The sequence below is a fragment of the Ceratotherium simum genome, chromosome 8, assembly GCF_057802395.1.
Source record: "Ceratotherium simum simum isolate JZ-2026a chromosome 8, ASM5780239v1, whole genome shotgun sequence".
NCBI lineage: Eukaryota > Metazoa > Chordata > Mammalia > Perissodactyla > Rhinocerotidae > Ceratotherium > Ceratotherium simum.
The window spans coordinates 32736427-32759492 of record NC_141907.1 but is presented as its reverse complement, the minus strand read 5'-3'; the positions used below and the strand labels follow the sequence as shown (position 1 = coordinate 32759492).

Here is a 23066-nt window from a genome sequence, read left to right as displayed (position 1 = left end):
AGGTTCTAACAGCAGATAATAAATTTGTTAACAGCACTGGAAAATTCCCTCAGCACATATAGAAACAGAATGACTCAACTGACTTATTATAGCCAGACTCTACCAGGAAACGGTTGTTAGTTGTAGTGGAAGGAGGAAATGACCTGGATCAGAAATATGAGGAATTGCATTTGCCCCCCCAACAAACAGAGTGCGTTATTTTACTGCTTTTCTGTGCTAAGAGTTGTTTAGGAATGGTTGGTTTGAGAGCTTTAGATGCATGCACTTGTGTCCTTTATGCTGCATGGAAACTATAAACTGTTGCTTACTTTATGCCCAGAGTCAGATTGCTATCACAAATATTAATTTTAATAGGAAAATACTGATATATAAGTTAAATGCTTATTTTATGGAAAATTTCAAAATATGAAAAAGTAGAATTGTGTAGGAACTCCCCAGTACCTATCACCCAAATTCAGTAATTATCCATTCATGGCCAATTTTATTTCATCTGTGCCCGTATTTACTTCCCCCTCTCCTCCCCTGGATTATTTTGAAATTGGAGTTTTTTCAGTGCGCCGTTCATATTTTCCTGACTTAGCTCTTTTGTGACCAATTGCAGTAAAGCTGGTTGTCTTCAAGGGTCAAGCCCATGACTTTAGTATTATTTAGTATTGTTCTCACATTAGGGATATGTACTGAGGTGAACAACTCCTCTGAAACAGGAAAGGCAAAAACACTGTTTTAAATTACTTCCTATCAAAGGCCTCTTCTGGGCTGATTTACCAGAGTTCTGATACAGTAACCCAGTTCTGTCTTGCCCAGGATAGAGCAGCTTCTTAGTGTCTCTGGCCACCAGGGGATTTAAATGTGGGGTGAGGTTGGTGTAGGTTTTTGCTCTTGTGCTTAGCTACTGGTATGCATTGACACTTGTTCTGAGGTCCTAGCCCAAAGAAAACTAATTCCATTCTATTTTCAAAAAAACAAGTAATTTTAAAGTGGAAACTATTAACTGAAAACTGAATAGTACTTAAAACAGCTCAAGTTTACATGAACAAAGTTTCACAGAAGCATAGCACTATTGAGGAATGTCCTATTTATAAATACATTTTCTCATTTTACTGAAGGCTAATTAAGACTGACGTATACTTTAAAATTCTAGTTGATTTCCATGCTCCTGGCATATATAGATAGAAAATAACCATTGTCAAAAATTCAGTAAATATTTGTTCACTGCTGTGGCTTAAGCAGTGAGGGAGGTGTTTGGAGATAGAGTGATGACTAAGGTTCCTGCCCTCAAGAAGCTGTGTTTTTTTTGAGGGTGGGGTAGTAATAGTGATGGAATCTAATTTTGTTAATCAAATGGATTAAAAAGAGACTTAGAAATAGCTGGGTTTTACAATTTTTATGGGTGATAAAAACAAGTCTCCTTTTCTTTATAAAAGTTTGCTAGTACTTTCTTAGTATTTGCATGTTCACAGGCTATAGAACTGGATAAGTATTGGGCATTTTAGTATTTAAATTTCATTTAAAAAAATCTTAGTAAAATATCTTTTAATTTCAACCGACATTTTATTGGCCTGGGGAGGCACAGACAGGGAGGCAGAAAGGACCAGTGTTTGTAAGTGGACACTTGCTTATGTCCACCCCAGCACAGTCTGAGCCCCTTTTTCCTTACGGACAATTTGAAAAGACAGTAGAGAAACAGGCTTTCAAGGGTGGACTTGATCTACACATAAGGGTAGGTTATATTTACTTTTAGAGTTTTCTCTGTTGGATATATACAGTCGGTTCTCTAACATGAAGGCTAATCAATTTTTTTAAAAAAGGTGTAGGCACAGAGTGGCGCCAAACAAAACTGTGAAGTCGTCGGGGTTTGTGTTTGCTGTTTCCTGTCTTCTGGAAAGTTAGGCTCTCCAGCCCAGGTTGCCTGCAGCTCCACTTGCCCTTCCAATCCCCACTTCCCTTAGCTCAGGCCAGCAGATCTCGGACGACATTAGATGGGAAGTGGGTTTGCCCTGACTGTTCTGCAACTTGATTTCACCTCAACATATCTTGGATATTTCCCCAAATCATCACATAGATATCTGCCTCATTCTTTTCAACAGCTGTATAGGATTTCATGTACTCGTATTATCATTTATTTCATCCGAACCACACGGATAAACACTTTGCATTACCATTTTTTTGCTCTTATGAACAATGTTGCAGTGAATATCCTTATACAAAAATTTTGCCTGCTTGTTTGGATGTGGATAGCCAAGTTAACTAGATAAATTAATTTTTACCAGTCTTCTGATAGATGAAAGTGATACTTTGATTTGCACTTCTTCCATTTTACATTTGCTTATTGGCTCTGTATTTTCCCGTGAATGTGATCTTTGCTCATTTTTTGGTAGGTTGCCATTTTCATATTGATTTTTCAGAGTTCTCTGTAAGTTAAAAAAAATTAACCCTGATATATGTGTTGCAAATGTTTTTCCAGGTTTGTTCTTTGTCTTGTTACTTTACAATATATTTTTGGTTCATAGAAACTTTTATTATTTTTGGCTGTCAAAATTATTAATCTTTTCCTTTATAGTTTCTTAGATTTATGTTCTTCTACATGTATGCCAGTTGTCTTCTTGTAGTTATACATTTGTGACTTTTTAAATTATTTCTTTTTTTTTTTTTTTTAAATTTTATTTATTTTATTTTTTCCCCCCAAAGCCCCAGTGGATAGTTGTATGTTGTAGCTGCACATCCTTCTAGTTGCTGTATGCGGGACTCGGCCTCAGGATGAACGGAGAAGCGGTGCCTTGATGCGCACCCGGGATCCGAACCCGGGCCACCAGCATCGCAGCGTGCGCACTTAACCACCAAGCCACAGGGCCGGCCCATTAAATTATTTCTATATTTTAAGTCTTAATAAATGAGTACATATTCATTATAAATAATATTTAAAAATTGACGAAATAAAAATCCCCAAATTCTCTTCCTTAGAGCTAACCACTGATTAAGTTCAATCTATATTCTTCCAGTCCTTTAGGTTTGCATCATGCTTCAGTTTTTGAAAAAGTAATAGACTAATTGTCTACCATTTATTACATAGTCCATGGTTTAAAATGGCATCTTTATTATATTTTAAATTCCAGTAAAATCGTGGTTCAATTTGTGGACATTCTATTCTAATCCATTGCTCTAGTTGACTATTTCTCTGCGGTCTCATTTTTAAAAGTTAAATCACTAATGCATCTAGAATTTGTTTTGGTGTAAGGAATAAGGGTAGGGAGCCAGCTGCCCCCAGCACGATTTATGGAAAAATTTGTCTTCCCTCCAGTGATTTGATATGTTGTCATCAAACCTATATATTTCTATAACAGACACCATTACCACTGACCTATTGAAAGGGCATTTTGACTAGACTCCCTATATTGACTCGAGCTTCTCTCCTATCAGTTTTCTATAGAGCAGTCAAGGTGATCTTTTTAAAACACACCACCATAAAACACTTTATGGGCTTCACATTGCTCTTTGGATGAAGACCTAATCTTGCACATAGCCTAGAAGACCACTGTTCTTGCTGTCTGGATTCCAGCACATTGTGGCTTGCTTTCAGTTCCTCCATTGTGACATACTCTTATTCACTACAGAGTCTTTACCCTGCTTTTCCCTTTGTGTCTAGAATGTCCATCAGCCCCCATCCCCACACCTTCTGCTTCCACCTTGCCTTAGTGTTTTCCAGGGCATCCTTCCACTTTCAACTCAGAGTTAATTTCTTGAGAAAAATCTTACCTGACTCCCTAAATAAGTTTAGAACCTGTATGTGCTCTCTAGGCACCATTTATCTTTTTTTTTTTTTTAATAACAGCTGTATTGAGATATAGTTTGCACACCATACAATGCACCATTTAAAGTGTACAATGCAATGGGTTTTAGTATATTCATGGAGTTGTGTGACCATCACCATAATTAATTTTAGAACATTTTTCTTCACCCCTAAAGAAAGGCTGTACCAATTAGCAGTCACTCCCCATTTCTCCTCAAGCCCCCAGTCCTGGACAACCGGAGTGATTTTTTTTCATTGTGATAAAATATATATAACATAAATTTTGTCATTTTAACCATTTTTTTAAAGTCTACAATTCAGTGGTATTAATTACATGCACAATGTTGTGGAACTATCACCATTATCTATTTCCAAAACTTTTTTATCAGCCCAATCAGAAACTCTGTACTCGTTAATCAATAACTCCCCATCTCTCTCCCCTAGCCCCTGGCAACCACCATTCTACTTTCTGTCTTTATGAATTTTCCTATTCTACATATTTCATGTAAGTGGAATCATACAATATTTGTCCTTTTGTGTCTGCCTTATTTCACTTAGCATAATGTTTTCAGGGTTCATCTATCTATCAGAACTTCATTCCTTTTTATGGCTGAATAATATTCCATTATACGTATATGCCACATTTTGTTTATCCATTCATCAGTTGATAGACATGTGGGTTGTTTTCTACCTTTTGGCTATTGTGAATAGTGTTGTTATGAACATTTAGTATACAAGTATCTGAGTCCCTGTTTTCAAATCTTTGGGGTATACACCTAGAATGGAATTGCTGGGTCATTGATAATTCTATGTCTAACTTTTCAAGGAACGATCAAACCTTTTTCCAGAGAGGCTACACCATTTTATGTTCCCACCAGCAATATAGGAGGGTTCTAATTTCTTTACATCACTTATTTCCACTTTTTTGATTATAGTCATTCTAATAGGTGTGAAGTAGTATCTCATTGTGGTTTTGATTTGTACTTCCCTAATGATTAATGACATTGAGCATTTTTTCATATGCTTATTGGCCATTTGTATGTCTTTGGAAAAATGTCTATTCAAATCCTTTGCCCATTTTTAAATTTGATTGTTTTTTTATTGAGTTAGAGGGGTTCTGTATATATTCTGGATATTAAACCCGTATCAGATATATGATTTGCAAATATTTTCCCTCATTCTGTGGGTTGTCTTTTGGTTCATTTATCTTTTATGGCATTTGCAAGTTTATAATTTTAAAGATATTTAGATTAATATCTATCTCCACCATTAGAATGTGAACACCGTTAGGATAAGGACTCTATCCGTTTTTGCTCACTTTTATATTTCTAATGCCTAGCACAGATGCTAAATATTTTTTGAATGAATGAATGAACTAAGTTCCTTTAAGTTAATTGATGAATTGTTCCCTTGATCTGTCTCTTCCATCTGAAATATCAATAGTACTTCATCTTGGCTTCTCACTTGTTACTCTTATTTTTCAAAATCTTCCCAGCTGTTTCCTGGCTATTGTCATGTTAATTCCTCCCCTGCCACCATAAACCTTGGTATCATTTTAGATAATTCATTTTTTTCTTTCCGAGGGCTTTCTTGGTAGAATCAAGAATGCAGAGTTGTCTTAGTCAGCTTGGGCTGCTATAGCAAAATACCAGAGATGGATGGCTTAAACAGCAAACATTTATTTCTTATAGTTCTGGAGTCTGGGAGGTCCATGATCAAGGTGCTGGCAGATTCAGTGGTGAGGGACCTCTTCCTGGTTTGTAGACGGATGCCTTCTTGCTGTATCTTCACATAGTGGAGAGAGAGATCATCTCTCTCATGTCTATTCTTTAAGGATACTAATCCCATTCATAAGGGTTCCACTCTCATGACCTAATTACCTCCCGAAGGCCCTACCTCCAACTACCATCACACTGGGAATTAAGGCTTCCACGTATGAATTTTAGGGGACACAAACATTCGTCCATAGTGGTACTGGAGCTAACAAAGTTGAAGAATTAAGTAAGCAAGCAGAGTAGGGCTCTAGCATCATCAGCTTCACAGGAGGGGCCAGTATGGAGCATCTGAAGACATTCTCATTTATAGAAAATCAGTCTGATGGCAGGAGGGGTAGCCAGTCATTTGTATAGATTCATAATTCATACAATAAATTCATAATCATATAACTGGTAATAAATTCATAGAAGTCATTAATAAATATGAACTATACTTAGTATAAGAGAACTATTACAAATCTATACAATATATGAATTTTTCATAGCTCAAGAGAAAGAGTGAGTCTGAATAGTAGTGTTACAATATTTTTTCCTTCCTCCTAGATTTAAACAGTCAAGTTAAATCAAGCTGGGTAATCATGGCGGAAGGCGGATTCGATCCCTGTGAATGTGTTTGCTCTCATGAACATGCGATGAGAAGGCTGATCAATCTGGTGAGATGAACAGGACAGTCCTATTCAGAACTGAACTGTACCCCTTCTATCCTGTTTTTGTGGGAATGTTGATTATTGGAATATTTTCACATGGTCACTGAAAATTATTTCATAATTGAAATTCCAGTGGTTTAAGTCATAGTGGTTAAAATGCTTGCCAGCAATTCTTTTATTAGAGATACACCAGATTGCTGTCTTTAATTATGGTAGATTTATGTTGGTGAAGTTTGCTGCCATGGGTGTACAGCCATTCGTGTACAGCCTTTTCTGTTCTGTATTAATGCATGTAGTCTTTACTATTTGGAGCTTGTTTACCTGATAAACTGCTATGATGTCACAGTTCCTGTTATATTATGGTTCAAATCCTACTCTAACAAATGACGTGACAATAAAAATCTCTATATAAAGCATTTCCAAATCCAAATCAGACAGAGGCAGATTTATGAACAACAGGCTTTGGACAGTCTCATTGATTTGATTGTAGTAAGATTTGAATTTTAGGGTTTATAAGACTTTCCCACTCTGAAAGCTTAAATACAGGGTTGTTTATGTATTATACTTTATACTTTTTATGTACAAAAGGAGAACATTGACCATTGTTAACAATAAAGTATATTATTATTTTATAAATTATAACAACATTTTGTTGTTGTTTTAGAATACTCTTTTACAGGGGTATATTATTAAAGGCTAGTCAATAAAGGCAGGTACAAACATTTGCTCAAATATTTGAATTGTTGGTAGTTAATAAGCAGGTTTTCTGCTGACTTAGTGTCTGTATATAGGGATCAGAAGTGTGTTTCTTGTGAATGATACTTCTTTTAGAGTCAGCATATACTAGGACTTAGGATCCTTACAAATGCCTTAGAAGGAAAGCAATAAACTAAGAACTTATAAATTAAATCAGACTCTTGTGGGTATAGAAATATAATGTCATCTCTGATAACTTGATGTAAAAATAGATGAATCTGAGGAGAGAATATTTTAAAAAATATTTTCTCTTGTTTATTTATGAAGTTAAAGAGCCAATAGTTTTTATGTCTAAATTCAGTTAAACATAAGGCAAAAATATTTTCAAATTACTGTGATATTAGGAACAAAAAGTAGACTTGTAATTTAACTCTGGTAAATTTTCCCAGGAGATCAGTTTTTAATAAGGGCTACTTAACTACTACTTTTTATTTGTTGGTATAGTATTTTTTTTTTGAGGAAGATTAGCCCTGAGCTAACATCTGTTGCCAGTCCTCTTCTTTTTTGCTGAGGAAGATTGGCCCCGGGCTAACATCCGTGCTCATCTTCCTCTACTTTGTATGGGACACTGCCACAGCATGGCTTGATAAGCGGTACGTCGGTCGACACCTGGGATCAGAACCGGTGAACCCCATGCTGAAGCAGAGCACTCGAACTTAACTGCTATGCCACCGGGCCAGCCCCCGGTATTTTTTATTTTTAACATAGTAGTATCATGCTTTTTTTGTTTTTTTGTGAGGAAGATCAGCCCTGAGCTAACATCCATGCCAATCCTCCTCTTTTTGCTGAGGAAGACCGGCCCTGAGCTAACATCTATTGCCAATCCTCCTCTTTTTCCCCTTTTTCTCCCCAAAGCCCGGGTAGATAGTTGTACGTCATAGTTTCACATCCTTCTAGTTGCTGTATGTGGGACGCGGCCTCAGCATGGCCTGACAAGCGGTGCGGCCATGCGCCTGGATCCAAACCCGGGCCGCCGGTAGCGGAGTGCGCGCACTTAACCGCTAAGCCACTGGGCAGGCCCCATATCATGGTTTTTTCTATTAGCTCTGATGTTTTTTTAGAGATGGCTAAAACTAAGTCTTATTTTTTATGACCTCCTGTACATTTCTGTTCTCTTTACTGTAGTAGATTGTCAGTAAAGCTATGTTCAGCTTTTTTTGTTTTTTTAAATGGGCATATTAATTCATGCTTGGTGGGGCATTGTTTATAGCAATGAATAGAATAGAATTTAGAATTAACATAGAATTTAGATTTTATATATCCTTTGAAAGTCCTCATTTTTTAGTCTATGCTGGATATTTTCACACAATATAAATTATTGCTGGATGATCTGCTTGTGTATAACATGCTGATAGCAGTATTGAAGATTCCAGAAGGGAGGAGAAACTCATCTGATTTATTAAGGAAACTTGTTGATTAGGTTTGATAGACATTTGTTTGAATTGAGTTGTGCTTTATAATTTTTATTTTGTGCATATTTCTTCTTTTATTTTTTATTTATTTATTATTTTCTTCTTTTATTTAAATTCAGAATCAACTGGCATTTTGGGGCCATATCTACTCTATTGATATTTAAGTGCTCTTTAAACATTTTTCCTGAAGAAGTGTCTTTGGAAATTGGGTCTCTAAATTCAGAAATTCAAAGATTTATGTATAATACTGTTTACTGTAGCATTATCTATAGTAGTGAAAGGTTATAAACAACCTGAATGCCTACCAGTAGGGCAGTGGTTATATCATGGCACATTTGTATGATGGAATCTTATACAGATATTTAAAATAATTATGTCTTTGAAGAATATTTAAAAACCCAAGAGAAATGCATATATTATACGAAATGAAAAAAGCAAGATATAAAAATGGCATTTAGTATGGTTTTGCTTCAGTGTACACACACACGCACACATACCCTTCGTATATATGTGTGAATAGGAAAAAAGACTAGAAGAGAATATACCAAAATGTTAACAGTGGTTATCTGTGGATTGTAGAATATGAGATGAGACTTCTCTTTTATAGTATTTTCTATGATAATATATTTTATAATCAGAAAAAGATTAGTTAATGAAAACTATCAGTTTTTTCATTTAAACATCACCAGCAGTCTTTTACATATACTAAGCTTTTCTACCTCTTATGCATTTATTATCTTGTACTCTTGTACTTCAGAGGACCTTTTTTCTTAGTACCTGTTGTCTTATCACTCTGTGGAAGTCTAATTCCCCAGCCTATATTTTAAAAACAATTTATCTGAGGGTATAATTTTTCTATATTAGTTATAACTACTAGAATTGAGATGTCTGCATGCTCAGGAAACTCTTAGATATAATAATATTGTGTTATATAGTATGATGACAGAGCAGAGATTTATTCTCATTTTTCTAAAAATGAACATTTAATTCATCCTTGTACTAGAGTAACATCTCATTAATTTCAAGTACTAATTTGGAATTTTTGTTATTTTTGACCTCATGTCAAAATTGGGTTTTCTTGTAGGTTAGAGTATTATCAATTCCTGAGGATTTAAAGTGTTAATAGCAAGTAAAATCCTGGGGAAACTTGAGGTTTTTAATGATTATTTATGATTAACTCATTAGTTGTATGCAAGGCTGCAGTTTAGTTTTGCCTATTCTGTGGAAATAGATGGGCTTTGCCAAGGGATATATTCAATTTAGGAGCAGTTAAGATTTTACCATTAGTTCCTTTCCATTTTAATCAAGTTCTGTTCATTAACAATTGAAAACTAACTTCTTTTCCTGATTCAGTAATTATATCAGTTTAGGTTCTTCATTATAAGTGATAGAAGTTTTAGCTGATTTAAGCAGAAAAGGACATATTAAAAGGATATTATGTGGCTCACATTGGAGAACCTGGCATAGAAAATGAATAGGATCAAAGGGAGGTTAAGTGCCAAAAGAAGAGCCAAAGTCATGCCGCAAAGCTAGTTCAGCCAACATGCTACTGCTCCTGAATTCCAGACTTGTGTATATCCAGCTGTTGATGCAGCATCTCTGTTTGGATAGACATCTTACACTTGATGGTGCATAACTGAACTTCTTTTCTTGCCCCTAAGCTTATACTTCTCTGTCTTCTCTATTCGCTCCATTATTCTGGTTGCTCAGGCAACAACTTTTGGGTCATCTTCTCCTATGTTCTTTCAACCCCATAGCTAATGCGGAAACAAGTCCTTTTGGCTCAACCTTAAAAATATATCCAGAATCCAGCCATTTCTCACACCTCCAGTGCAACATCCTGATTTAATCTACCATCATCTCTTGCCTGGATTATTGAAAATTAGCCTCCTTAGGGGTCTCCTTGCTTCTGCCCACTTGCCATGCCCTACTCTCTTCAAGTGTAGTCTCACTACAGCAGCTGAAGTGATCTATTTCCGATAAGTCAAATAATGTCCTCCTTTCCTCAAAATCCTACAGCAGCTCCCCATGATAGTCAGAGTGAAAAAACCAAAATTTACATGGCCCTACATGATCTGTCACCCTCCACCCCACTGTTCCCCTTTGCTCACTTTGTTCTAACAATTCTGGCCTTCTTGCTGTTCTTGGAAAATACAGGTCACATACAAAGGAGTCAGAATCTAACGACTGTAGACTTTTCAGCAGCAAAACTGGAAGGCATCAGCACAATGACTTTAAATTCTGAAGGGAAATGATTATCAATCCAGCATTCTGTATCCAACCAAACTATCAAGGAAGAGGGGTCTTCAAAGATTTTATCTCATGTATTCTTTCTTAGATAGTGACTAGAGGATGAACTGTTTTTCACCAAAGTGAAGGCATAAACCAAGAAAGAAGACTAAGATTTGAAGTGTAGAAAGCAGGAGATCCAGCACATGAGAGAGGCAAAAGTAACCTCCAGCTAATGGTGAAGGGAGATCCCGGGGTGATAGCTCTGCACCAGGACCACAAGACAGCCACGTTAGTTGGGAGGATGTCACACGGCTCTAGAAGAGACTTTTTCAGAAAGAGGAATTGGTAGAATACCTGGTAAGTCTAGACATCTTGTGATCTAGATAATTGAAAACGAGTTGTCAGAAGTCATAGAAAACCAAGTAAATGGAGAAAAAAAGAATATTATTAACTTTAAGGAAACACAGAAAATAGTACTGAAAAGAAAAAGTAAGTATAGTTTACTACATGACTCAACTGTAAAGAGCATGCACATAGTCATAATAATGTTAAAACTGACTATTAAACTAAAAAAATTTATGATAACTCTTATTAGGTGGTGGGAAGAGTATGCATGTGTGGTGGGGTCAGAAAAAGAAGGAGAACTAGGCTTTCATATTCTTTGCTGGTGAATCAGTGGATATTGCTTAAAACTGAAAAATTAAGTAGCAGTAATACATATTTATATATAAGGACATGGTGGTAAATACTAAAATAACCAGCTAAAAGTTGAAAGTGGTTCTCTCTGTGGAGGGGGAAATAAGTAGGAAGGACTTTTCGGAACAAACTTGTAGAACGGTTTAACTCTAAATTGTGTAAATGAATAACTAATAAAAATTAAAACGACAAAACAAAAAGTAAAAACCTTCCAAGTTAGTGAGTACAAAGAAGAAGTGTGAATCTGTTGGATAGCTGGATATATTGCACATCTTTTTCCCTCTGTGAAATATAAAGTGGACTGGCTGAGGCCTTTGCTGCAAGGCTAAAACCAGGATTACTGCTTTCTAAGAAAAGAGGAAGATATTCATGGGGAGGGCTCCTAGTTGGGTGTTAAGGACCAAGAGAGAAACCAAAGTAACCCCAAACCTCTATAGTGGATGTAAAGTAGGAAGGAAAAGAAAGAATGCCTGGTTCAGGAATGAAATCTACTATAAAGCCTTAGAATGAAGCCTTCCCTACTTGAGCATTAAGAGGTTCTCTGGCCTGCCTGCATGCTGCCTTGATAAGGGAAGCTGTTTGTATATCTTAGCTGCTCACTGTTCTAGTCCTTCATTAATAAACATGAACAGAAAAACAAGCAAAGCAATTGAAGAAAATAAGAGGACCACAATGTGGTTGAGCACAGCTACATTAGAAGACAAGATGAACTAGTTAGATACTTCTAATATGAAAAATCATTATGAGTGTTAGGACTATAAATGCAGACTCATACAACTATGTTGTGCTGGTCTTAAATACCATCAGCAATATGGTTTTCTGAAATGATGAACAATTCTTAGTAAAGTTGTAAACAAAACTGTGTAATTTTCCCTTGATTTAAATGCTAACATCTGGTTAAATTCCTTGATAATTCAGTGTCAAGTAAAACCATCCAAAAAATACTTTGTGTTTTTCTTTGAAATGGACTTCGATTATAGGCTCAGGTTTTTCACTTATGTGAATGTGTGGCAGGACATTTGAAAGTCATGTGGGATGCAAGCCAATCACAACCACCAAATATCTGCCTCTCCAATATCCAGGATGCCCTAGTACAGACACATTTGAGAACCTTTGAATGGGAGGAGAATTAGGGTTTGAAAAAAAAGGAAACTGGGGTCGGCCTAGTGGTGTAGTGGTTAAGCTCACGTGCTCTGCTTCAGTGGCCCGGGGTTCACAGGTTCGGACCCTGCGTGCGGACCTACGTGCTGATTATCAAGCCATGCTGTGGTGGCATCCCATATAAAGTAGACGAAGATGGGCACGGATGTTAGCCCAGGGCCAATCTTCCTCAGCAAAAAGAGGAGGATTGGCAACAGATGTTAGCTCAAGGCTAATCTTCCTCACCAAAAAAAAAAAAAAAAAACCACAAAAAGGAAACTGAAATAAGCTTACAAAGGCAGATAAGAAGAAAGAAGAGAAGCAGAGTTAATAGAAAGTGTGAAGTAAAATGTTATGTGTGAGTAGGTTATACTCCCCTATTAGAAGAGAGAGATTGGAGTTTTTAAATGCTGTTTACAAGGGAGACAGACACTGAAAACAAAATATCATAGATAAGTGATGATAAAGGAGTAGGAAAAAGCTGTCCCAAAAGAATGTGATACTCTAAATCTCAGACAAAATATAATTCAAAGCCAAAACAATTAAATGGAACACAGGAATAATATTGACAAAAGATAGAATCCATCAAAAAGATATGGACCGTGCTCGCTTCGGCAGCACATATACTAAAATTGGAACGATACAGAGAAGATTAGCATGGCCCCTGCACAAGGATGACACGCAAATTTGTGAAGCGTTCCATATTTTTTAAACCAATGTTACTGCAATAAACAAAAAATTAAAAAAAAAAAAAGATATGGACCTTTATGTCCTGAACAACAGAGGATGCAAAAACTATTAGAAATAAAAGAAGAAACATATTTTAAAAGTATGTAAGAAATGCTCATGAAAGCTGTAGAGATGTCTTTGCAGGTTAGAGTGTGTGTGGGTCAGTATAATATGTTTGTAAATGCATAGAAGAGGTTCCAAGGGATATACCTCAGACTCATAACAATGGTTACCTTGGGGAGAGTTTGAAGGGAGTCTAGGCACTATTTTAAGCCATAGAAAGCCTCAGATGTAGGTTTTCCTTTTACAAATGAGGAAACTGAGGTACAGAGTACAGAGAGGTTAAGTCACTTTTCCCAGGTGTTGGAGCTGACTAGGGAGTGGCAGAGGCACATTCAAGCTTGGCAGTTTAGCTCCAGGCCCTGTGCTGTTTCTTTAGTACCAGGTTCTACTCTGCTGCCTGTTGGTCTCTTTCAGGCACCTTAAAAAGTCCTATTTTTGCAATCAAGGGTGCGATAGAGGGATAGGAGAAAGCAGAGGGAGAGAGACTTTTCACTGTATTTTTACATTGTAAAACTATGTGAATACATTACCTATTTAAATAATTAACTTAAAAATAAAACTTTGTAACCATCTTCAAAGGCATTCTAAGCAGTACAGTTATATACAAAAATTAGTAATTACAGACTTTTTTTCACTGAAGAATAAATGTTTTCAATGCACTGTTGTTATAGGATTTGAAAAGAAAATATATTCTACCATGTTTAGCTTTTCAATAATTCCAATAAGACTTTCTTCTCTTCTTGTCTTTGATTTCTAAACTGGTAGAATTTTTTCTCATCAGAATGTAAAAAAATATATAAAAATAGAAAACATTTGTATGTCTCCTAAGGCTTAGTGGACAAAAATAGCAATTCAAACTCCTCTTTACTACTACCTCATCAGTGCTTATGTAAGTTTTGATTGCTTAACTGCTAAGCTATACGAGTACAAAGAATATAAATTTGATTTTCATTCCTTGTTTTCTTTTTCTTTTCTTTTCTTTTTTTTTTTTTGGTGAGGAAGATTGGCCCTGAGCTCACATCTGTTGCCAATCTTCCTCTTTTTGCTTAAGGAAGATTGGCCCTGGGCTAACATCTGTGCCAGTCTTCCTCTATTTCGTTATGTGGGTTGCCACCACAGAAAGGCTTGATGGGTGATATAGGTCCGTGCCTGGGATCCGAACCCAGGCTGCAGAAACGGAGCACGCTGAACTTAACCACTACACCACAAGGCCAGCCCCTGATTTTCATTCATTTTATTGTCTGCGATATGGACTTTAAAGCAAATGACTATCTTTGACTGTATTATTATAGGAGTGTCTTAAATGATTCATTAGAAACAGTGTTTAAGTTCAAGGTTGATAAGACTGCAGTACAAAGAATGCCCGTTTTGGGGTGCTCATGACAAAGCTTTATTTACTCTCTTGGCATGTCTCCTTCCTACGATTTAATCACATCATTGAGTTACAGAAGGATTAGACTGTTCTTAATGCAGTTGTATTTTGCCAGGTGTGTGTATGTTTCTATTTGTCTCAGGAATGTTCAGAAACAATAAAAAATGGAGTTATCTGACATTACATACATTCTTCTATCTTAGTCTAATACTATTATTAGAGTTTTAATGCTGTATTTGTTAAATACTGGTTAATAGGACTCAAAGAGGTAGATAAGAATATACGAGTCTCAATTAAAATCAGATCTCTTGGGCCGGCCCCGTGGCTTAGCGGTTAAGTGTGCGCGCTCCGCTGCTGGCGGCCCGGGTTCGGATCCCGGGCACGCACCGACGCACCGCTTCTCCGGCCATGCTGAGGCCGCGTCCCACATACAGCAACTAGAAGGATGTGCAGCTATGACATACAACTATCTATTGGGGCTTTGGGGGGGAAAAAAATAAATAAATAAAATCTTAAAAAAAAAAAAATCAGATCTCTTGATCATGTTACATATAATTCTGTTTTATTACTTGATTTAATATGGAAGTATGCCCAGTGATAAATATGGATTTTTAGTGATGTAGTAGAATACTACTACATATGCAGAAAGATGCAAACATAAAACCATAATCTCATAAATAATTCTTTTAAGTTGTCTAGTATTATTTTTTGTGTGTGGGCCCCCTCTAAGGTTAGTATTCTTTAAAAAAAAAAAAAAGGAAGTATTTCCTTATAACCACTATATCTAGTTGTTTGTTTTTTAAATCACTCATATTTCCTTATAAGCATAAAAACAGCCCAGAGAGGACCTTTCCCATTCCCATTGAAGCCATTTGCAGAATTATTCTGGTTTCACCCTGTTCTGCTCACTTGCCACCTCCTTCTCCTTCTGTTCTCCTTGACTAGCTGTTTCTTGGTATATAGTTTCTGCTATTAATGATAGGAGTTCCAGAAAGAGAGAACAGAGGGATTTAGAAATGTGAACTTGGATTATGCTCTGTGTTTTTCCTGTTCTCTGTTGTAACCTAAGATTTGGAATGCAGATAATCCCTTTTTTGTTTGTTTGTTGAGCTTTGAATTTCAGCTCTGATCTAAACAGTGTAACTGGAACTTATACATCTTTGATTTACTTAAGTTTGTTTCTGTGTTAAAGTACTATAAGCATGTGTTCTGGGAGATCCTTGGTCAGATTCCTGTATATAGGCCCGAAGGCCCTGTACATTATGACTAACATCTGCTGTACTTAAATAAGTCACATTAAGACTGATTGGCCTTTTCCTGCAAGAAAAATGTGTGCCTGAAACGTTTCTTGAGAAACCTCTGTACCCAACAAATGTATGTACTCCTAGTATCTTTTCCTATTTATTTATTTTAATTTTTGTAAAATATTTAATTATATAAATAATAGATGAATATGTTCTTTTGAAAAGACAATCACTACATTAAAAGTAAGACTAAACTCACTTCTCTCTGTCTGGCTTATTCCTGACTTCCCTAGATGAATTTGGTGTGCATCTTTCCAGATCTTTCTAACAAATATATATTTAGATACTGTGGTGTATATATATTTTTTCCCCAATTTAATAATAATATTTAGCATTTTCCATGTTGCTACAAAGACTTTTTATTTTTTTTATTTTTTTATTTTTATTTATTTATTTTTTGTGAGGAAGATCAGCCCTGAGCTGACATCCGTGCTAATCCTCCTCTTTTTGCTGAGGAAGACTGGCTCTGCGCAACATCTATTGCCAATCCTCCTCCTTTTTTTCCCCCAAAGCCCCAATAGATAGTTGTATGTCATAGCTGCACATCCTTCTAGTTGCTGTATGTGGGACACAGCCTCAGCATGGCCGGAGAAGCGGTGTGCAGATGCGTGCCCGGGATCTGAACTTGGGCTGCCAGTAGCAGAGCGCGTGCACTTAACCGCTAAGCCACGGGGCCGGCCCAGGACTTTTTAATCATATGATTAACTCTTGAGTTTTATTTTAGTCAATGAAAGGAAATTTAGTGGTCTTTTCTTCTTTCAAATCTTAATGCTTTTTATCAATATCATACAGGCACTTGAAGACGAGATAGTCCTTCTGTGGTTAGTGGTAAAATTGATTTTACTAATTAGGAAGTGAGGTTATGTTTTATTTAAAAGATAAATAACTATTGCATGTCCTCATGGCACAAAATTCAAGCAGTACTGTGTGGAAAAGGAAAAGTCTCCCTATGTTCCCCAACCTTTCACTGCCACTTTACTAAATATAAACTATTAACAGTTTTTTATATTGTTATTATGGCTGTATAACAAATTACCCCAAAACTTAGTGGCATAAAACAACCTTTTATTAAGCTGACAAACTGTGTGTCTGAAGTTCTCACAAAGCCCAGTGGAGATGGCTTATCTGCTGCTCAATATCTAGGTTCTTAGCTGGAAGCCTCAGAGGCTGGGTGCAGGAAGCATCTGGAGGCTCACTCGCTCGCTGGCAGTTGATGCTGGCGGGTGGCTGAAACCCTACCTAGTACTGTCAGCCAAAACACCTACATCTGGCCTTTTCATGTGGCTGCTTAGCTTCCTCACAGTATGGTGGCTTGATTCCAAGGGTAGGCATCCATCCCAAGAGAGGCTGGGGGAGGGAGAGAACCAGGCAGCATACAACACTCTGCTATACTTTTGGTTATAGTAGTCACAAGCCTGCTGAGGTTCAAGAAGAGGGGAAGTAGACTCCATCTCTCCTCTTTTTTTTTAAATTGGGGTATAATTCACAAATAACATTATATTAGTTTCAGATGTACAACATAATTATTTGGTACTTGTGTATATTGTGAAATGATCACCATAATAAATCTAGTTAACATCTGTCACCATACATAGCTAGAAAAAAATTTTTTTTGTGATGAGGACTTTTAAGATCTCCTCTCTTAGCAACTTGCAAATATGCAGTACAGTATTATTAACTTCAGTTGCCATGCTATATATTACATGCCCATGACTTAATTATTTTATAACTGGAAGTTTGTATGTTTTGACTCCCTCTCCCATTTCGCCAACCCCCCCACCCCTGGCAACCACCAGTCTGTTCTCTGTATCTATGAGCTTGGTTTGTTGTTGTTTTAAATTCCACACGTAAGTGAGATCATATGGTATTTGTCTTTCTCTGACTTATTTCACTTATCGTAATGCCTTCAAGGTACATCCATGTTGTTGCAAACGGCAACATTTCATTCTTTTTTTTTTTCCTTTTTTGAGGAAGATTAGCCCTGAGCTAACATCTGTTGCCAATCCTCCTCTTTTTGCCGAGGAAGATTGGCCCTGGGCTAACATCTGTGCCTATCTTCCTCTACTTTATATGGGACGCTGCCACAGCATGGCTTGATATGCGGTGCTTAGGTCCGTGCCCGTGATCTGAACCCACAAACCCTGGACCACTGAAGCGGAGCGTGCAAACTTAACCACTATGCCACCAGGCTGGCTGCAAGATTTCATTCTTTTTTATGGCTGAATAGTATTCCATTGTATATGTATACCACATTTTCTTTAACCATTTATTCATTGATGGACACTAAGGTTATTTCCATATCTTGTCTATTGAAAATAACACTGCATTGAACATGGGGATGCATGTATCTTTTCAAATTAGTGTTTTTGTTTTCTTCAGATAAATACCCAGAAGTGGAATTGCTGGATCGTATCCACTTCTGGATATGATCTATCCACTATAGTTCTATTTTTACTTTTTTGAGGAACCTCCATACTGTTTTCCATAGTGGCTGCACCAATTTACATTTTCACCAAGAGTGCACAAGGGTTCTCTTTTCTCTTCATCCTCACCAACACTTATTTCCTGTCTTTGTGATGATAGCCATTCTAACGGGTGTGAGGTGATATCTCATTGTGGTTTTGATTTGCATTTCCCTACGGATTAGTGATGTTGAGCATCTTTTCATGTACTTGCTGGTCATCTGTCTGTCTTTGGAAAGATGTCTGTTCAGATCCTTAGTTCACTTTTTAATTGGATTGTTTGTTTTTTTGCTATTGAGTTGTATAAGTACTTTATAAATTTTGGATATTAACCCCTTATCACATACATGATTTGCAAATATTTTCTCCCATTCTGTAGGTTGCCTTTTCATTTTGTTGATGGTTTCCTTTGCTGTGCAGAAGCTTTTTAGTTTGATGTAGTCCCACTTGTTTATTTTTGCTTTTGTTGCCGTGGCTTTTGGAGTCAGATCCAAAAACTCTTCACCAAGACCGATGTCAAGGAGCTTACTGCCTATGTTTCTAGGAGTTTTATGGTTGTAGGTCTTACATTCAATTCTTTAATCCATTTTGAGTTAATTTTGATTAATTAGTTTTAATTTTAATCTATTTTTGAGTTAAGAGACTCTACCTCTTGATGGGGAGTGGCAAGATTCTGGAAGAGCACGTGTGACTGAAAATACTGCTGTGCCGTTTTTAGAAAATATAGTCTGCCACATATATCTTTCTAGAAATTTGTTTTACATAGAAGGGGTCATGGCATATATACATTTCTGCTACTTGTTTTTTTTCACTTCGTGTATCTTTTTATACCAGCAAATGTCTTAGTTCAGGTTTCTAAAACAGAATACTGCATTGGGGCCGGCCCCGTGGCTTAGCGGTTAAGTGCGCACGCTCCGCTACTGGTGGCCCGGGTTCGGATCCCGGGCGTGCACCGACACACCGCTTCTCCGGCCATGGTGAGGTGGCGTCCCACATACAGCAACTAGAAGGATGTGCAGCTATGACATACAACTATCTACTGGGGCTTTGGGGAGAAAAAGGAGGAGGATTGGCAATAGATGTTAGCTCAGGGCTGGTCTTCCTCAGCAAAAAGAGGAGGATTGGCATGGATGTTAGCTCAGGGCTGATCTTCCTCACAAAAAATAAATAAATAAATAAATAAATAAATAAAACAGAATACTATAGATTGAGTGGGTTATAAAAAATAGAAATTTATTTCCCACAGTTTTGGAGGCTGTAAGTCCAAGATCAGGGTGTCAGCATGGTTCGATTCTGGTGAGAGCCCTCTTCCAGAGGCCATTTTCTCATTGTATCCTCACACGGTAGAAAGAGAATGAGAGAACATTCTGGGGTCTCTTTTATAAGAGAATTAATCCCACTCATGACCTAATCACCTCTGAAAGGCCCCACCTCTTATTACCGTCACATTGGGGATTAGGATTTCAACATATGAATTTTGAGGAGACCCAAACATTTAGTCCAAAATAGCAAATCAAAGTCAGCCTCATTTTTAACAGTGTCATGGTATTGGGATTTTGTCTTTCCTTTTAATAACACAAGTAATATGTGAATATCTAAATTATGAACCCTTGAAATAATGTAGAAATATAGAGCAGAATGTCAAAGTCCCCTTCCTATTGTCCCCGTCCCTCCCTGCCGCCCCAGTCTCACCTCATGACCACTATTGGTCGCTTGGCCAGAGGTTGCATTAAGTTTGTGGACTTTCTAGTCACATATCTATGCGTTTATATGTCTTTATATATAATCAAAATAGACTGTACCATAAGAGTATAGTATATAAATTACATTGTTGTCTCATCAGTGGCTGTAAATTGCGTGATGATTTTTTGTTCAATAAATTAATTAAACTCAAATTCAGAAAGTATTTTGTAGGATTAGGGAAAGTATATGCATACAATTTGGGCAAAGTAGCCCAATCTGTTAGTGTTAGACATTTAAAAAATATTTTCAGAATATTCAGACTTGTTTTTAGCCTGATTATATGAAGTTTTGAGGCTTAAATGTGTGTGGATTATTGTGGTCCTCGAAGTTATTTTTGTTAATATTGTAGGAAAATATGTAGAGATGCTACTTAGTCATTAGGAACTAAATGTGATCAGAAATATTAGGTTCTAGATGGTCTCCCAGTTGAAACACTGGATGTGGTGTGGTTATGCAGGAATACTTAAATTGAATGTACTTTGTATTTCGTCATTTCTTTAAAGTTCCCCTTCTGTAATTTGGCAATGTGTATCAAAACCACCAGTGTGCATACCTTTATTCTAGCAACTCTTCTCCTTATCCTAAAGAGATTAAGTGTGTAAGAATGTATTTATAGGAATGTTCACCACAGCATTGTTTTCCATATACAAATTTGGAAATGCTAGAATTAAATGGAATGCTGTGCAGCATTAAAAGTTACGGAGAGCTGGGTTTTGGCATTAAAAGCTTTGCGACTATATGTTGAGTGTGGCAAAAAGATAGCAAAATAACATGGAGGGTGTCCTATTTTGTAAAATTATGTGTACATACATATATATTACAAAAATGCATATCTGGAACACGTTAACCAAAACGTTAACAAAATGGTTATCATTGGATGGTGGGATTTTGTCCTTCACTGCTCTATCCCCAAAAACCACTAGAACATTACTGAGCAACGTGAGAATGTAGGAAATGTGTTTTTTTTTATGGGGCTTTATGTTTTTATTTTCCATGTTAGGCTCTCTACTACATCTATGGATCCATAATATAGATTATTTCCGTGACTATATTTCCCAAACCCCATATTGGAACCCATGACCTGATGCTGACAACCAGTTAGAATACTTTAAACTGGGCACAACTATTTCCTATTTCCATTTTTCAATATCTTGCTGTCAAGCTGGCAAGGAATTTAGTTGTTGCAAATAAAGTTGATACATGTAATTCCTCTGAGGAATTTGGGGAAAAAATAGTCTTTTAAAATCTGAAAACCTTGCTTTGACAAAATGCACATAGAAGGCACTCGTTAAGTATTTGTCAAACGAATGAATACTTTTCTGTATTTATGTTTTGAGGAAAGCTGCAGGAATCTTACTGCTCAGAGGTTTTCAAGCCACCATTATGACTGAGCTGTGTGAGGTCTGGTCAGAGAGGACACTGACCGACTGTTTAGCCATTGATTTGAAAGTACTTTTTTGTTGTTAGTTTTGGCATTTCATTTTTTAAAAAAATAGTAGTGATAAATTTGAGCAGACTTATTTGCACGAACAGGCACCCCTGTTTAATATTAAAAGGACTTTTTCCCCTTTCCTGCATATTGCTATGATCTGAAAACATCCTATGGGCCATGAACTGAGTTTTTTATGTACATTATATATTTAATGTTATATGTATTTAATTATTTAATCCTCACAGTGATCTTAAGGTTTATAACGGGTTATATTTCTCTCTTTTATAGTTTGAAACTCTGCCTTAGAAAGTAACAGAAACAGAATTGGAACCCAGATACCTCTGACTTTAAAGCTTCTCTTTTTAACTTCTGCTCTGTACCACCGTTTACCAGTCCACAGGCAGCTCCTGTGCATGGGAAAGAAGGACACCTCCAATATACATGAGGTTCTTGAGCAGACATAGAAAAATAGCAAATTAGTTTTTTAGGTACTGTCTTAGTCAGCTCTGGCTGCTATAGCAAAATACCACAGACTGGGTGGCTTAAACAGCAGACATTTATTTCTCACAGTTCTGGAGGCTGGAAAGCCCAAGATTAAGGTGCCGGCAGATTTGGTGTCTGATGATGGCTCTCTTCTTGGTTTGCAGGCAGCTGCCTTCTTGCTGTATCCTCACTTGTGGCACAGAGAGAATGAGAGCTCTGGTCTCTTCCTCTTATTTTAAGGGCACTAATCCCATCATGGGGCTCCATCCTCATGATCTCATCTAAATCTAATTACCTCCCAAAGGCCCTACCTCCAAATACCCATCATTTTGGGGATTAGGGCTTCAACATATGAATATGGGGGGGACATGAACATTCAGTCCATAGGAGGTACATCCAAAGAGAGACTTTCTGTTCTTGTAATATTTTTCAGTGAATATCTGCAAGGTAAGATTCCTCATAGAAATTCCATTTATCTGCTTTTTGTCATTAGAATCTTCTCTTTGATCTACATTTTTCCCATAAGCCTCTGACAGCCAAGGTTTTCTGCTAGGCTTCCTGGATATCCTAATAGACTATTTTAGGTTCTACAGTTTTCCCTAACGTGAAATCTCTGTGCCAAGTCTCTTCTGTTCTTTTAATCTCTGTTCTCTGCCTTTTCCTCCAATGAAGAAACACATTTATTCTACTCATACTATGTTGTCTCGGCAATCTTGAAGCTAACTCACCTCAAGAACTTTCCATGACCATCCTGGTTAGGTGGGGAGATCTAAATCTACTTTTAGTTCTTTCCTGGGATCAGTGTTAACATGAAAGTTTACCTGGACAGCAACTATTGGCTATAGATAGTCCACATGGGGTTCCCCCCACCCCACCATAATACAGAAAATATTTGATGTCTGGCTCCATCCTATGGATACTGCCATGCCTGTTTCCTTCACATATTATCTTTGGTTTTCTTCTAATTATGTTTGTTTTCACAAATGGTTTCCCTTTTGGAGTAGCCAAAATCGGCAACAATAGTAGTACTGTA

General features: G+C 36.9%; 1 protein-coding gene and 1 non-coding gene across 4 annotated transcripts in view; both read left to right on the top strand.

Moving 5' to 3' along the window:
- Positions 1–23066, top strand: part of SMIM14 (small integral membrane protein 14) — a 64874-nt gene that overhangs the window by 19190 nt on the left and 22618 nt on the right. For 2 of the 3 annotated variants that reach the window (XM_004418992.3, XM_087434210.1), the window contains exon 2: positions 6106–6215. In XM_004418992.3, coding sequence (XP_004419049.1) covers positions 6141–6215 — 75 coding nt within the window. In that variant the 5' untranslated portion in view covers positions 6106–6140. The remainder of the gene's footprint in view (positions 1–6105; positions 6216–23066) is intronic. The other variant, XM_087434209.1, reaches the window with a different exon arrangement.
- On the top strand, positions 13048–13154 carry LOC147916427 (U6 spliceosomal RNA). Its single transcript, XR_015553086.1, has one exon. It is a non-coding gene; the product is annotated as a U6 spliceosomal RNA (small nuclear RNA).